Here is an 18,169-nt window from a genome sequence, read left to right on the forward strand (position 1 = left end):
TTAATAAAAGAAGCTGGTAGATCACTAAGATACATGGAAAACAAAAGAGGAGGTAAACAACCCTGTTTCAATCCGTTTTGTGTCAAAATCTTAAGAGTCAATTCTTTACCCTCCTGCCCCCCCACACTTCTCATTAAAACTTTACACCAAGTAGACATGTGGAGTGCAATAATCGGTCTTAATAAATTAGTTGGAATCCCCAGGCTGTCCATTTTCTTCCAAAGGGTAGGTCTTCAGCCCTTTTGAATGCTGTCCGGGAAGTCCACAAATGCGGAGTAGAAAACTTGCAATTTAGGCACCACATATTTGTCAGTGACAGTTTGGACTATTGCAGTGTTATCAGTCACTGAGTGTTTAGTTTTGAAGCCCGCCTGTACTTGCATGTCCATTCCTTTATATGGTCCAAAATACAGGATGCAAAGAGCTTCCCTGTAGTATGCAGAAGGGCTATTTGACGATTGTTGCAGGGGAGAAACTGGAATCCTTTTTTATGTCGAGCATACAGCGGCAGCACGCATGCGCTGCTCGCTCTGCAAAGCATGCAGTATATGGAGTGGAAGATCTGTGGACGCTCCGCCCATCTTTTTCATTGGCTCAGTTCCTAAATGCTGCCTTCCGATTAGTTTTAGGCTTGTTAGTCCCTCCTTATGACGAGCATGTCGTCATTTGTATCCTTCCATGGCTACTGGCCCCTTTAATTCAAGTGTTGCACAGTAGGTTTTATTTATACTCTGAGCACTATTTTCTTCCTGTGCTGCCCCCTCCCGCAGTCCGTGCCTTCTCGCCTGCCCGCACTCCCGTTTGCAATGCAATAGGTCTTGCGTAAATGCGAGTCCTATTGCGTTGCAAATGCTTGTTTTTCACTCTAAAAACCTAACTCACTTAAGCGAGAAAGATCCCAGAATGCGACTAATACCCAAGGCTACAAAGCTGGAAGCTGGGTCAGGCATGGGCGTGAACAGGAGGGTGATTACATTTTTCAGGACACGTAATGAAAAAACAGGTTTCAGAAAGTCGGCGTGAAATTGTGGTTCACAGCGGCAGCCCCTGTGGTAAATCCTGCCATGTGCACCCACAGAGCAGCTCAAAAGCGGGTAGCGTGTAACTAGAAAAGCTCACGGCTGTAGACCGAGCCGGCAAGTAGGCGGGGCGTGGGTGGGTCCTGTGCTCCGGACTGGACGGTCACTGCGGGAGATGAGCGACGAGGGAAGCCCAGAACACAGCTCGGAGATCCCGAGTCAAACTAGCTTCAAGCGACTGGGAACCGAGGCTGCCGGAGCTTGACGCTGGCCGCAGTAGCGGGCATTGTGCTGTAGCCTCTGGAGCAGACCAACAGCTGCCCCGCCGCCATGAACTACCTGCTGCAGGTAAAACTTGGTTGCTTCTTCGTACTACTCTTCCTGATCTTGTTTTTCAGGCTCGACCCATCCAGGGTACCGTTCCTCTGAGATTCTGCAGGCACAGGTGAGGTGTATGGACGAGGGGCAGCATGGGAGGGGTGGGGTAGGAGTGAAAAGGATGCACATGGGTGAGGTGTGAGGAGAGGGGGCGTCTGCACAGGTGACAGGCAGGGTGGCTTAGGGGTGGGGAGGGCAAGGGACACCAGGGAAATGTGGGAGAAGGAGGGGGCTGGGCTTTAGGATAAGGATTAAGGACTAGGTCGGACTGGGTTAGAAAATAGACATGGGTTCAAAACAATAGCGGACCATTAGCGAATCGGATTGCTATAAAAACTGACCCATGTTTGCAGATTGGGGCAGTTTTTAACTTGTAAAGATGTGCTGTATAAGTGTTTTTGAAACATTTGGAAACCTGCATGGATTTGAGATTTTTTGTAGCTTTCTATAGAGTGAACTCGACCCAAAGGACTAGCTACATTACACACGGACACATTCCTTATTTTTTAGGCACTATAGGCACAAGAATCTTAAGTGATTTGTCCCGAATCTCCGGATGTTGAGCGAACCCATCGCAGCAGAAGATCTTTCTTTCGTTATGTATATCTCGATCGGTTTTTCCTTCAGAGGTGTAGGTTTTATTTGCCAATCAAGCGCAATGGGTATTTTTAGTGGTATTTGAGGCTCCACATATTTATTTGGAACTGAATTTAGGTGCATAAAGGTTGGAAAAAGTCCATCCATTCCGACGGTGAATGGATATCTCCGTGGGATTTTTTCCTGTTGCCTGTAATATTTTGCTATGTGCTGCCAGAAGGTTTTGTGATTTTATTTTCTTCTTCAGCCTTCTGTTGGGCTTGTTGAAGATCCAAGCAATTTTTGATCCGCTGTGTATATATACATTTTTATTTTCTGGTTTCTTTGCTTGCTGAACTAGTATTCCTCCTTTTATTGGGTAGAACTTGGATTTCTTTGTCTCTAGAGGCTGAATATTCAATAAACTTGCTGAATAAGTATATTCAGTTTACACAAGTTCTGCTTCTTTTGGGATCTTTAGAGGTAAATACCTTTTCTAGACAAAGTTTAGACTCTAAATCATTTGTACAGCATATGAAATTTTGTCTTCAAATATTGGATGGGATTTCCTTCTTCTGGTGTGTGTTGGGCCCAAGCTGAGGTTACTAACGTGGTCATCGTGATCGTGTTGTCAGTATTCCAAATAATTCGACCTTGGTTCAAGGCTATTGATGCAAAGTCCTTTCCTTCAGTTAGTTACCAAGAAGGCATTTGCTGTAGATGCCATTAAAGCTTTAAATGTAATATTTCATGGCCGCTACCTTGAACAAACTCAGTTTGAAGTAACAAGAAGTTATGAAACTGGTCATAACTCACCATAACATGATCAATGATAGAAAAGCTAAAGGCCCCCTTTTCTCGTAAATGATGCTGGGACATCCCGGTCTACTCTCCCATTTAGAATCGCAGCATATTTGCCGACCAGCAAATCCAATAGCATACTCACTTTGTAACCTGCCGTAACCTTGGGTGGAATTACTGAATCGGGAACATTCCAGGTTTCATCAAATTAATTATTTTTATAGGACATTAATGCAGTGTTTGCAATTTTCGCATTATAATCTCGCAATATTATCCTCCGTGAACTTTCTTAAGACTTGAGGATAGATTTTATGAATTCAAATATCCCAATTAACTGGGGATTGTATTGTAATCCAGTAGGAACATAAATATTAAAATATCTACAGAATCAACACTTGATTTGGGTACACTGGACATTGCTGTAGGAGAGCGGTATTATTTCAAAGTACCACTGGATCTACACGGAGGAGGATCACCCCTAGCATGGCCTTTCCTAACTCTGTTTTGGAACATCAATTGCAAATAGTTCTTTCAGTCAAAATTGACTGTATACCAGGTCTCTTGAAGACAAATGATTGCCCAATTTAATTTTAGCAATCCATTCCGCTTGTCTATTTCCTAAACCGCTAAATTCCCAGAGAATTCCATCTCCAGATAGTTGCTAAAACAGGAAGTTTAGAAGCATTCGATTTAGTTTCATTCAATTCCCAGAAAGCCCAGACCAACAGATATCAGTATTTTTATTATCTGTTATGGGCTGGTTTTGATTTATTTGTCTTGCGCCTTAGTCAGTGAGTATTGTAAGTGTATCAATGAAATGATAAGAGGACGAGAAATTAACTTCACTGTCATGTCCCTGACAAACTCTGGACTGGGGGAGGTTTATAGTGCATTCCTCCAGCATCAAAACCATTTTTGTATAACCTATTAGGCCTGCAGCACTATTGCAGGAATCAAGTTAGACCAAAATTCGAACTTAGCTGTGGGTAGATCGTACTTGTTTGGATAGAAAGCCATCTGTATTTCTGATGAAGAAAGTGAGTATAATTGTGGATCGCTGCGTTGTAACCCCTCTTTTTTTAATGTTATTTATTTATTTTTTATTGTGTCTATTTAGTGGCCATTGCCATTAGGAAAGAAATCAATCTCAAGAACTCTGACTGTATTAGAAATAATTTAAACCTTTGTTTATTCGCTGATTGAATTTACTGATGTAACTGCTTAAGTAGACGATTTAACTGCCGTAGAAGGTTTTGGGCTGGTAAATTCAGGAGCGTGAGGATTTAGCAAAGCTTGTTTCTTCTGCGGATAAAGAGGGAGGGATGGAAAATGTCTGCTTCATGAATAACTACCTTTATAGGTATATTTCTGCTTACTCCATTAGTTTCATTGATAGTGATCACCTGTCTTATTCTGTGAATTAAAGGTTATTCTTTGTAACCTTCTCTTAATAATTCTATGATTTACTTTCCTTATTTCTCCCGTTACTCCTTTCCTTTTGTCTTAATGCTATTGGCCTTTCTTAGTGCTTCTTTTATTGTGGGAGGGCCATTGGATGCAATAGGCACATTTTCTTGATCACTGACAAGTTTATGCATATTAAAAATTTGAAAACTAGAAAGAGGGACTAAATCAGAATTCAACTCTTCATTTGATGATTTTTTTTCTGACAATAACTTCTGAAGGGAGTATACTTTTCCCTTCTTGTAACCCTTCCTTCATGACTTTGGATTTTTTTTTTGCCTGTTTGCGGTGTGCCTAACTTTCGGGGGGAATTCCGAACTGTTCTACTCCAGCCATCTTAGTAACTATTTGACCTCTGTTTCATTATTCGTATTTGCTATTCATGTAAAGGCATTTTGATTAAAGATTTTAATATTGCGGTTAGACTTTCTATAGTATGATCCCAATTGGAAGTTGCTTTTTCTAGAAGCGTTAAAATATATTTAAGTTTCTTTTGCAGTGTCTGCACTGTTTCAGAGAGATGAACATAATCTTTTGTGGGTTGGAAAGAAGACTAAAGGGGATAGTCCAGCGAGCTGGATAAATCTTCCGCAATCTCAGTCATAATTGGTGTACTATTAAAAAAAATTCTTATGTCTATTTCAGTGGCTTATTCCTGGCAGCGTTGGGGTAACTGGCTCATATCAATAGCTGGTAAAGTAAAATCTAGATGAGGAGCTCGTATTAAAGTAACCTCCTGGGCAGTCTGCTGTTCGACATTATTGAAAGAGAAACCAAACGTTTATTTAGGCTTCTGCAGAATCCTTTGGCGTTGGAGGAGTCTTGCTTGTTCCTTTTGCATCTTGTTGTTCAATATTAAGCATTCCATTGCCTGTTGTATCAATTTCACTTCCTAACACTGCCTGAGATAATTTAGGATAAAATTCAGGTATGGATGTTAAACCTTCTAATGAACTGATGTGTAATGATTCCCCCTCCTCCCCCCCCCCCCCCCTACTTTGTTTGCACTCCTCCCTGCCGCTTCATCACAAGAGTTTGATTATCTTACTTTTATTATCATCGATGAGAACAATCCTTCTAATGGGGAAGGGAGGGAATCAAAGTAAGAGCCAAGCTACTGAAAACTTTTTGAAGAGATCATGCCAAACTTGCCTCTCACCAGGGAGTCCACACAAATGGACGGTATTAGAAGCCTTTAAAATCTATATGCACTGTCTTTCAACAGGGTTAAGGCTTGTGCTTCCTTTTCCTTTGGAGTGATGGAACAGTTAAGCAGATTTATTGCCATTGTGAACTGAGAAACACCCGGGGGGCTTGAAGAATCAGTACAATGCTGTGGGCCACCCTAAGCTCCCCAAGTATGAGGTCCAGCAAGTCACAGTAGACCTCTGCCCTCTCCCTTATTCTAGTATTGGTGCGGAGTCCTCCGCGCTCACGTACACAAACTGGAGTCGAGGCTTGGCGAGAGTATCTCTGCCACAGGAAGAGCTGTGGTGCTCCTGAAGGGCACCCCTCCGCGCACTTCACAAATGCAAGGGGGCATGAGTAAAATCTGCTGGTACTCTGATCGTAGCACACTCTCCTTTGACCTCCTCTTCGCCAAAGTAATAATGAGAAGCTGCTCGGTTCCTGGTTCCTGTCCTTGGTTTCAGCTCCGGTCCGGTGAAGGTTTGTGGGTAGGTACGATTGCAGTTCAATGCATTCTCTCAATGTAGGTTCGGTGTGGTTTGATGCTAGTAAAAGCTGTCCGTAGTTGGCCATTGTTTTTGGAACAGACGTTGAGCATCTTGAAGGTGGCTTTCTCTGAACAGTTGTATACATATTGAACACGGTGTGTAATGAGAATTTCCCAAATATCTGTGGTTGATTTGTTAATGTGAACTAGGCTTCCAGAGACGTGTGTGGTATAGGGTCAATATTACACACAACACATGCTTGCTACACCTAAGTGAGATGTATCTGTGATCTCATTAATGGTGCTTCATCAGGGATCTCCAACCTTTTCTAGGACTTGCGGTCAGTGACAATCACCCTGAGCTACTAACACAAATTATGGCTGTAACCGCAGTGACCACTTCAGACAAGATTCCATTAGTGACCATTGCATGCTGGATTACAAGCACTGACCTCGGTGCATCAGTGAAGATCACCAGCAATAATGGAAAAATGCTTCATCAACGTCGATGCCTCTACACGGAGTAGCAGTCTCTTGCATAGTGCTGCCTGGCACATAGGAAAGAGCATCACTTATAAAACTCCTCAGTGCAGCTTTAATTACCATTTAACTATTAGCTTTAAACATATATATTTTTCTCTAGAGATCAGATTATCACTCCGGAAAATAGATCCTTTTTCAATTTTGGAAACCTATCCAAGCCAACCAAACCAACACTTTTTATTTACTAGGTTGGGCTACAGATGGGAGAGCTAGTCGCAGGTAGATGGAGAGCTACCAGTCGCCCCCGAGCTACTTTTTGGAAAACCCTGTGCTACTATTCTGAGCTATTTTATACTTTTAACCCTCTAATCACATACTAGTTTATAGAGCTTTGTGTAAAAATAAAAAATAACAAAATAAATACTTGATGTCCTAAGCAGTGCCTGGCGGTGGCTCAAGTTATAGTTGGTTCTGCTAACTATAACTGAATTTGTGTGTTTTTGTTGTTTTTTTGTTGTTGCGTAACATAAATAATGATGCAATCATCGCAGTATGATAATGGAGCTTGACATAAATGTTCCCAGTGGGTAGGTAAATTGCAGACGGCAATCCATGTTACTACAGGAGGCATTGGTTCATCTTTACTTAATCCACAATCAACTTGTGTAACAAGGTCAACTGGCAGGTCACAATCGTTGCAAACTGACAAGATCCATGCACTGGTAATATAGTATCAGACGCTGGCTGAAAACGGCCATGGGGTCGCGCTGCATATATACATCCGACAGACGCCTTGTCCTTCCATTCGAACGGTACATAATCTGGGAGTGCGTTCGAGACGAGGCTTAAAGAGATGGGGTACAGGCCTAAGAACCACGAAAATAGGAAAGGAAGTGGAAGGAGGGAAAAAGGGAGAAGGATGAGGGAGTGCTAGGCAACAAATGTGGTTTGGAGCATTGTGTTGGGCGGTGATGATTTCGACCCCCCCCCCCCCCCACCCCTGCCCCTCCTTCCCTCCCCTGAGTGCCACCAATTCGACCCTGCCCCACTTCAACATTGCCACAAACCAATACGGCATACCAGGAAGGTGGGAATCCTTCCACTTAATGGCAGTGGCTCTCCTAGCCATGAGCAGGGCAAAGTCTATGAATCAATAAGCAGCACCTCCCTCCCTCCTACGTCTGTATAGCCCCAGCAGGCCTGTCTACATTGTACAAAAGTCCTCCTCCCCATGACAGCTGTCAGGGTTTCCGGTGCCTCCTTCCACAGCAATTATGCTTCTGGATAATCCCAAAACATGTGTGCCATGTCTGCATCATTGGAATCACATCTGGGGCATGTTGATACACTACCTTATAATCCGTCAAACGTACTGGCATGAGGTACGATCTATTTAAGGATATATTGGAATTTTGCGTTGCGGGAAACTTGACGCGGGTGTATATAAGAGCCCTGTCCCACTCCTTCTGTGCTAGCGCAACACCAATGTGTTGTTCCCAGCATTATCTTGTGGAGTGCATTATCTTGTGGAGAGCAACAGGTCCTGTGATGCAGAAGCAATTGCGTGTGTGACCCACCTGATTAGGTGCTGACTGCTGCACATCGTATGCATGGGGGGAGGTGGATCCATGATTTTGCAATACTGCTGCAGTTCGACCAGCAGAGTTCGGTGCGCAAGAAAATGGCCAAGGGGCAGACCATGATCCATACAGAGCTGTTCGAAGGGCACAAGGGCTGCATTCTGAAATGGGGCGCCAGGGTATCAACCCCTTCTGACTCCCAGAGCTCAATCCCCGCTCTCCCAAGGAGCTCTCTGAAGGGGCGTAAGCTGCCGATATTGATCTCTGGTGTGTATGGTGTCAGGGCTGGGATCATTCTAAGGCTTCTGGTATAGCTGTTGTATGCTATGGTCATAAGCTTATTTGAGTGTGGGCGGAGTTGTCCGATGGTAACAGCTCGTGGATCACTCTTGCGGCACAATCCAATGTGGGTAGGCCCAATGCAGACAGATTCCAGCCTGGCAGCCAACAAGACGGCCACTCAAATTGGCCTGCCAAGTAATAATGCTCGAAATTAGGAGTTATTAATGCACCCCCCCCCCCCTGTCAACCGGCCGCTGGAGCTTTGACAGGGCGACACAGTGATGTTCCTTGTTCCACAGAAATGTCCCTAGCATGCCGTGCAAAGTACGGAAGGTAGAGCTCTGTATGTGGACCGGTAAATTGTGAAAGTAATATGAGTTAGGGGAGCATTGCCATCTTAGAATGGGAGAACTGTCCCTGCACCGTAAGTGGGAGTGTACTCTAAAAAGCCAGTTGCAGTCTCAGGGAGGTGACCGCCCTAGTGAGGTTACTGTCTAAGTCCAGAGTATCCTGGTATATACGAATACAGAGATAGCGGAATGTGGTCGGTTCCCATCTCACTTGATGGGGATCCCACCACTAGGTGTTGTGGAGGGCAGCTTGAACTAACAGGAAACGGGCAAGTCTTGGCCCAATTCACTCCCAGATCCAAGGCTTTACGGAATTCCTTAAGTGCTATTTTGATGTCTCCAAGTCCTTGCCAGACGCCACGTATTTTAAATAAGGACAATACATCGCCATCCGTGTAAAGGGAGACTGTGTGAAATTCGTCCCCTAAAAGTATTATCCCACCCATCACGCTGCAGCTATTGAGCCAATGTTTCCACTGTCAGCACAAACAAAAGTGGCAACAGCAGTCATCCCTGCCGTGTTCCTCAACTGATCTCCAATGGGATTGAAAGGAGCTGACCTGTATTTACCCAGGCTGTATAAAATAAACTAATCATGCGAAGCAAGCGCACTGGGAGTTGAAAGTGCAGTAAACATAGATTGCCAGTCTGCTGTGTCAAATGCTCATTCTAGATTTATCACTGGACAAGCAGCAAAGGGCCGGTGGAATGAGGCCAGCCAGACACTCTATGGATTCTCCACCCCTCCCAGGGCAGATGCCTCAAAGTGGCACTGTTCCACCCAGCGTCTGTGGGTCCTGTGAAATAGCTGGTCTGTTTAGATAATTTGTTAAGCTTTGCTGGGTACAACAGTGAGTATGTAAGGCCTACCTCTGGCATGCGTTTCTTGACTCCCAAGAAGGATACCCTCCGGGGTTGCACCATCAAGGTACAGTCCAGGAAAGGAATGATGCGTGCATTTTCGTACTGTAGGGGATCTGCATTTCGGGCTGCTCTCAGGATAGTTTCCATTTTCCTGAAGTTCAGCAGGGGAATCACTACCGGTCTGGGGGAACGATCCCAGAGGCCACCACTTCTCCTGGACCCTGTGCGCCCACTCCACCTGGTAATGGGGAGAATGGGACATCCGGGCCACTACCTGTGCAAGCCATCACTCAAAGGAGGATACTGGGGTCTCAGCCTTCCATCCCCTGTGGGACTCCCACAATCCAAAGGTTGTTGTGGCAGGAGCGTCCCTCGGAATCCTCCGCACTGCCCTCCAGTTCCCGCACCTAGGCCACCAGGGAGCGGACTTGACCCTCGAGGTTCTTGAGTTTTGGTTACAGCTCATGAATGACTCCTTCCATCTGGGTGAATCGTCTTGTCAAATTCTTCTGATATCCTGTTGCACAGGTCCTTTTGCGTTTGCAGTGAGGCTGCCAGGATTTGGTCAAATTTGCTATTTGAAAGGGGGGGAGGGGGTGGTTGTCACCTCCTCGGCGACTCCGGGGTGCTTGCCGCCTGGTGACTCAGCGAATGGGTCCTAGGACCCCCGCCTTTCCCCATATCTTACTTTAGGCATGCCTGTTGGGCTAGGTGGCCCAGGCCGGCGTGAGTCCGAAATAATGATCAGCTATACCGTTCTCCACTTGATCGGCAGTGCGCAGCACTCAACCCAGAGGAACCATGGTGCTGTGGTATGGCCACCACTCCTCCGTGCCAGGCGCAGTCTGGGGGTACTGGTCAGTATGCGGCCAAATCGGGGTGACCTTTTGTTTTTTTTTGTTCCCCCTCCACCAACCTCAACAGACTGTCAGCGATAACTTCAACATTCCCCAGTGTAGGGACCCACCACACCTAATCATCAAGGGGCTACAAGTGGAGAGATAGGGGTATAAGCAGTCTGCTGCCGCCGCCACCACGGCGTAGTGAGACACCCAACGGTCACCGCTCTGAAGCTGTTTTCAGCGATGTTGGACCTCCACATTCCAGCGGCGATGCCACGCAGTCTAGAGGGGGGGGGGGCATGCTGTTGATGGACTCTCCTCTCCCCACATGCAGAGATGTTGTAGTAGGTGAGGTAAGAGGGGCACGAGCAGTTCTAGCCGACCCCCACCCCCTCCTGCCCACGTCTCCCACCGGACACACCAGGCGCAACACTCCAGGGCCTTATTAGGGCAAAGCAATTCTACCTCCACCGTCAGTCCAGTCCCGGTCCAAACTGGCAGCCTATGAAACCCTGGGGCAGTCATCCTGCTTGAGCACGTACAGTGAAACGACCAGCCAGCTGCACTCACTGCTGTTCATATCCTAGGCCCCCAACTGCCGGCACCAGGTGGAGCGGGCAGCAAACTCACTCACTTGCACCAGGCAGGGGCTTCCAGCATCTCTCCTGGGACCTTCGACTCCGCTCACAAGCAGTTCCGCTCCCAGTGCCGGCCTCACATCAGTGCCCCGGAATGCAAAGCTTTCTAAAACCATGCTAAACTTCCAAGGAGCTGTTTGGCACCCAATGAATTCTACTCTGGCATGTTTATTTCTAAGTGAAGATATTTGTATGGTAACTATGTAACCTGTCGAACCTATATAACTGGCTATATACAACCAGGACTAGTAGAGCACAAAGTAAACCATGTTGCAAATATTTAGTCCTGATCACTTCTGCTGATTTGCTCGTGAATGGTCTCTCTGCCACTCGGATCAATGGGCACCCCATAGGAAGTGTTTGCTGTACAGACTCCTCGTGGAGAATGGGAGGAGGGTGAAAGAGGCGTGTTTTCAGGAGCATTGCCAGACTACTGTAGATATTGGATTTCTGTTTAGTCTCAAAGGCGCAGGTACAGGCATCTGCAGTGCATTTTGGCTGGAAGGATGGATGTTCGTATGCAAGATCACAGGATGGTGGTAGAAGTTAGAGTCGGAGAGGCAAACCCCCCCCCCCCCCCCCCCCCCCCCTAAAACACCCATCTTTCCAATTCAACTAATTGAAGTAGATTTGGTGTTACTGGTTCCATGCCTGCTAGTAGATAAGAGTGGAGTTTGTGCTCATGACTGTTTTTGTATTTGTTGCAGGTTCGAAAGCACAGTGCACATCAGTAAATTACAGGACCTCGTCAATCGCAGCAAGATGGCCAGATGTCGTGGTCGCTTTGTCTGCCCAGTCATTCTATACAAGGGAAAAGTACGTTCTTCAAATACAGCAGCCATTGTCACCTGATGAATGATGTACAGAGCCTCCTTCTGAATGTTTTTCAAGACAATCTGTTTTTTAGTAAGGTTTGAAGGCAGTGTTCTTGTAGTCTCAGAGGAGAATGCGTAAAACTTCTGATTTGTTACTCCGTGACACATTTATGTATTGCTTAGAATAAATTAACTTGCTTCCTCCTTACACTCAAACCTATTGCATCTACTGAGGTACTTGATCTCAAGGAATATCTGAATACCTCTTCCCACCCTGGCTATAATTTGTTTATTTTGAACAAATCCTGAAAATTAATATCTGATGTTGGATTTATCTCTGCATCTTTATTCAGATTTTTGATTTTTGCCTAACACATTCCGATATCCATGTTTTTAGCTATCCAGGGCTCAGAGATGCAACATGTTGCTGTTCACTGCTGTCTTTCTTGCCACTCCACTGCCATATTTGGGGGAGGGTGTGACCTATTGGGGAGTGTTCATGGAGGCTTTTATTTCACTAGAACAGGTGCTGTCCCTCAGTCTCATTCACACTCTTAGCACAAGGGCACAGTTCTTAGCTGTAATCTGCTGATGTCCTTCCTCCATCTCTCTTCAAACATTCGCCCCTGTAGCCCTTACCTGAACACCCACCTGCCCGTTCACTATTCGGTAAAATCTGCAAGAGGAACAGAACGACAGTCAGTTGATTTGCCAGATGGCATTCTGAGTGTCCGATTAGACATTTGGTGCTCTCTTCTATACGTAGACAGTACCAGGACTAAAGCAGGCAACCACTCCTACTGATCTCGAGTGAGATGGCCACCACTGTCCTGGAGTTAGTGAATGCAAACGGGCATGCTGATTAAGAAGGTTTTACTAACCGATGAGAAGTGGAAGTAATGTGACCCAACCAACAGATCTACGCGCTTGTGCTCCTAAAAAACATAATGGCGGTTCCAAGCCATGTCCAAAAAGTGTGTGCCGCAGCTCCTGTGAACAGCTACAAAAATACATTGAGCTTCCATTGATCTTCTCCTGATGCAGACACCAAACTTTGTTTTTCTGGCCCCCACCCCACCTTCCATCACAAATTTAAAAATGCTGTTGTGATAATGAAGCTGCCTGCCAATATACAAGTTCTCCCATCCATGCCATTTGATCTTATTGTCCCTTCAGAGTTGCTGTATTTTTGCGGCTATCAGTGGCTACTGATCCAAGAGATCCCCCAAAAAGCAAATCTCGTGCTCCCAAAGAGCACACCCTGGGATTTGAGACACCCTAAACTGGTCTCCCTAGCGTTAACTGACGAAGGCGCATCCGTAGCTGAGATCTCCCTGGTGGCATCCTTTCTGTAGATTTGTGGTACAGTCACCATACCCAATGCTTACTTGCCAGCATCATAACTAGGCACAAGGATGAATGATTACGATTGCCTTTGGTGCATCTCTCATTTAGGCAACTCTTGGATAATAGTGGATCAGATGAAAGCTAAACCCAGGTGAAGGGCGAATACTGCCAGCTGAAAAACATGGTCCCTTCATCCCTTTTTGCTTATCTGTCTCCAGCTTACTATTCTGAAAATAAATGGGCTACTTTTTGTGAACATCTATTCGTCGGTAATCCAGCCTATAGCAAGGGTATTTTTTCAAATTGCTGATGCACAATTGTACTGTAGACATCTCTATATATTTTTCTTTTTTTACCTTTACTCTGCTGCACAACTGCGTGTTTTTTGGAGTAAGGTACACATTCAATATAGGTTTCTCTCCACGTCTGCGCTCAGTTCACTTCATGCTCAGTTTATCTTTCGGTGTTGGAAATGTAAATATATTTTGCAGCCGGGCTCCAAGAGTTTAGGGTCCTTCATGTCCCCACATAGTCTGTTGTTGTGTTAAAAGAACATTTTCTCTAAGCCTGCCAACTTTGCTATCCCATTCCCTGCAGACTTGTAGCCACATGCAGCCATGCTCTTACCAAACGTCTTTCCCATAACCATACAAGAAAGCAAGGTCGGAGTTGTTATATGATCTAAAACTGATCTAATGCTGCCCACCAGAGCACTATTTACTGACAAAACCGATCTCAAGAAGTGGGACTATGGCATGTGTTTTGAACCGAGTGCCAGGGCATTTCTCCAAGGAACAATTACAATTGCAGTTCAGGATGGTAAGGTGAACACCAAGTTAAGTGGGGTAAAAACATATTTAAAAAATGGAAGAACAAAACGTTCTTTTTCTGCAGGTATGAAGTAAAAATAACCTGCATTGCAATCCTAGATGGATCAAATTTTTAATGGTGGCGACTTTCTAGAAGAAGTATTTTATCAAATGTGGCCACTGGAAGGCAGTAGTACCCCTAAAGTACACATCCGGGAGCCTACTCTCGAAGGTGCTTGTAGAGAGCAATCAGGCTGGGTGATGACAGTAGAGAGCAATCATGCTGGGGTGATGACCGTTTCTGCGTGCTGCAATTCGTTTCTCCATGAAGATTTCACTGGCCTTCGGATTTACATGCCAACATTGCAGGGATTTGTTTTTAAAGTAGTTGCTTTTGTTTGGTGTCTTTGTATATTGCTCATAAGAGAACTCTTCCTCCTAAACAAAGTGGTTCACAGGGTTTCTCTCCATTGGGAAATATGTCTCCATTTTTTGTAGTTTCTTGGGATTACCATAGGTCAGCCACAGGCTTACTTTGTTACTCTGCCTTCTCAGCTTCTAGGCACTTCAGAAGCCACTTCCACACTGGATAGAGCTGGTCTCCGCAGGCAGATGGTACACGGTCACTCAGTAATTTCAGTATTTCCCGTCAAGTGGTAATCCTTCAAAGGCCTCTTGCACACTAGGCCATCTCCAAACACCGGGTTTCAGTGACTGAAGAGCCTCCCCGCTCTCAGCATGCAAAGCCTCCATCAGTACTGTAGATTTGCTCAGAGAACAAAGCCTTGCAGCAAATCTCTGATCCTGTCTTATAAACACTCCAGTCCGAGGTCTGGTCAGCAGGTAGCAGACCGCTTTACTACAAACATTCAAGGAAGTCTTCCTTTCTACTGTGTCCAAGCTGGATCTGAAGGGCCGATGTCTTGAACACGATGGCTAGTTAGCCAGCTTGGGTGCCATTGGAGGGTGTCCCAGCCCCAAGAATCTTCAAATGTCCACGGTCCACATGATTTTGTTGTAATAGGCGTCCTCCCCTTAGAGGCCTGTCGATCCGTTGCACAGAGTCTTCTAAACCAATTAAAAACATTGATTGTTTTCCTCCAATCCAGGCCGCACCCTTCACTTTCAAATCTCTCCATTGCCTCCGGGCCAGCCCTGCACACTTCAGAACTATTCCTGTGCTTCTGGGGCCCCTCTCAATTGAAGTCTGATGGAATTGAATTGAAGTGTAAGAGGTAGTGTTACAATAAATACACATGAATTACAATTAAAATGCAAGTCTAGTTATCTCAGGAACGTTGATGGTTAACGTTATTCTTTAAATTATTTTGAAATGTGTTAACTATTAGAACCTGGTGTATAACTGTATTCTAATTACACTTGGGGTTAGAGTGGGAATTATTATAGGGGAAGTTAATGTGATTTAAATCTTATATTAGTTGTAGGATCACCAAAAGTAGAGCGGTTACTAATCTAACTTGGGGATGGGCAATGCAGTGAAGGTAGGACCGTATAAATGGATGAAGTTGGGTTTATTTCATTGATGCAACAGGAAGGAGAGGTAGGACCCAGTAAAGATCTATTCAATATATATAGAGAGAAGTAAGAGTGGTCAAAGTAAGGACATGCAACCCAATCAACGGAGTTTCCAACAGCGCTCAAAGACCATATTTTTTGATGCAGCAGTGTCCACCGTAGGCTCCACAGCACACGCCGTTTTCGTATCCTCACCCTTCTTTCATGATCCAGCAAGGCACATCTCCTGTACTCTCGTTTATATATCCACCCCCAGCCCCCACCAACAATTGACCAGATTTGAAGTGTGTGCAGGGTGGGACATTTAGTTCCAATAAGTTTCTGTTCTCCAGAGGCCAGACAAGAACTAGATTTGCCATCTCAATCCCAGCATCACGTTGGGTGGAGACTGCAGCAAGGCATTCTCGTTTGTTCAAATTTTGCCTTTATTTATGTCATTTTCCTATTCTTGAATGTCTAAACATGTATGGTCAAATTTCGGTTCCTCCACTCGCCTCACTTAGTTCTAATTAATTCCTTGTCCGCAAGGCTAAGCTGGAACCTGTTCCTGTTTTTAGTATTTGATTCCTCTCTTTGGCAAGGTCAGTTTGGTCACCTGCAGCTTGCTAACTGTATATGGCAAACTAAAGGACCGCTTAGCCTTTGGGGAAAGTTTGCATATAATTTTTTTTTTTTTTTAATACCATGTTTGGAAAGGGGGAGGGGTGGGGGTAGGGTAGTGCACTTCTCATGTTATGCTTATCAAATGACTTGCCTTTCAGCTTCAACTTCCCTGATTATAACAAATGATTACTTGTGCTCCCACTCCAGGTGTAGATTAAAAAATGATATGGTCTTTAAAAATCCACCATCCGGGTTCTTTTTTCCTTTTCTGTGGGATTCTGTTATTCCACGTCCCCCCCCCCCCTCCCCCCCCCCCCAGACTTTTAAAAGAAAAGCCCCCGCAGATTTTGGCTCCTTTTTAAAAAGCAGTTTTTCAAAGTGCCCTTCTTTTCTCGCCCCTTTCGGACTGCACATTGATGAGATTATCTCAAAATATTTCACCTTGTGCAGCTTCTGGTTTTCCTCATACTGTACTTTACAATATTTTATGAAATAGTTACCGTTCTAGGACATGATTGACTTTCAGTACTGTCTGTCTTTAGTCCAACGGTGACACACTTGCTGCAGACTTAGTACAGCCAATGCATGCTCAGGACTTACAGCTGCCTCTAGGCCAGTGGGAGCATGACCTCGTGCATCAGCCTTGCATCCATCCTTCGCGGCCACCGTACGATCGAGGTGTGCTCTCAGTCCAGCTTAGCCTTGCAGTGCTCAGTACAGCAGTTGCAGGAAGGGATTCAGGTAATTACTGAAGTTCCAAACAATGTATTGCGGGTATCGTTCACTCTTGTAGCGTGCTTTCTGTGCGGTCACTTACCAAGGAACCAATGCCTATTAGATATCTTGACTCCTCTCATTGGCTGTCTGTGCTCTCCCCTCTGGACCAGTAAACATTGTGATGCAGATATCTTTGACTTATAAGTGGATCTCTGTGCTTTCATCTTGGGACAAGGAAACCACGTATTGCAGATTTCGTGCACTCTTTAGTGGGCTCTCTGTGCTGTCACTTACCAAGGAAACCATGCCTACTAGATAGCTTCCACTGTTGTCATTGGCTATCGGTGCTCTTACTGACCTTGGGGCAATGAATCCATGCATTGTACATCTCACTGACCCTTGTCATTTGCTGTCCGTGCTCTTACTGACCTTGGGACAAGGAAACCATGCCTACTAGATATCTTCCACTGTTGTCGTTTGCTGTCTGTGCTCTTACTGACCTTGGGACAAGGAAACCATGCCTACTAGATATCTTCCACTGTTGTCATTGGCTGTCCGTGCTCTTACTGACCTTGGGACAAGGAAACCATGCCTACTAGATATCTTCCACTGTTGTCATTGGCTGTCTGTGCTTTTATTGATCTTGAGGCAATGAATCTATGCATTGTAGATCTTTGACCCTTGTCCTTGGCTGTCTGTATTCTTACTGACCTTGGGGAAAGGAATCTATGTATGGCAGATTTCTTTTACCCCTGCTCTTAGCCGGTTTAACATTGATGTTGGGGATAAACAAATAGATGTGCTTGTTCTTGAGGTCTTTAAATTCTCACTTTGTTTTTCTTATTTCTTGCTTGGTACCTGCATTGGACTTGCTTATCTACAAAGCATGTTTATTGAATAACTTATGTGAGTTCTTTTTACGAAAAGGTTTTATGTATTTAGTATTTTGTCTTGCAGCAACGTAATTGAAAATGATTATTCTTACTTTGCAGCATATTTGCCGGTCAGCAACACTTGCAGGATGGGGTGAGCTCTATGGACGAACAGGGTACAATTACATATTCTCAGGTAGGACTACATTCAGTATGCATTGCGCACCTGGGAGAGGGATAAGGAATAAGTGCCTTGGACATGAACAGTGCATTTGTTTCTTAGTTCCATGTGTGTGGATGTTTAAAGTTATCCCTTAAGTGTCACATAAACGCCAATCAAAAACTGGCTAAAACTTTGCAAACCTTTCAGCACCTCTCTGCCAACTTGCGCATTGCCAGATATACAAATGAAAATCAGGTCAATGAGGACCGTGGGAGGGGAATGCATAGAGATCTTTAAGGAGACTGGTACCAGGAATTCTCACATGGAGGCAAACAATAAGTCAACACATCAAAGA

The 18,169-nt window shown here is 44.9% G+C and overlaps 1 protein-coding gene across 4 annotated transcripts in view; it reads left to right on the forward strand.

Annotated features, from left to right (window-relative positions):
* Window positions 1-18,169, forward strand: part of MTMR14 (myotubularin related protein 14) — a 182,080-nt gene that overhangs the window by 17,117 nt on the left and 146,794 nt on the right. For all 4 annotated transcript variants that reach the window (XM_085624263.1, XM_085624264.1, XM_085624267.1 and 1 more), the window contains exons 3-4: window positions 11,660-11,768; window positions 17,772-17,847. In XM_085624263.1, coding sequence (XP_085480389.1) covers window positions 11,660-11,768; window positions 17,772-17,847 — 185 coding nt within the window. The remainder of the gene's footprint in view (window positions 1-11,659; window positions 11,769-17,771; window positions 17,848-18,169) is intronic.

The sequence above is a fragment of the Triturus cristatus genome, chromosome 9 (assembly GCF_964204655.1).
Source record: "Triturus cristatus chromosome 9, aTriCri1.1, whole genome shotgun sequence".
Taxonomy (NCBI): domain Eukaryota; kingdom Metazoa; phylum Chordata; class Amphibia; order Caudata; family Salamandridae; genus Triturus; species Triturus cristatus.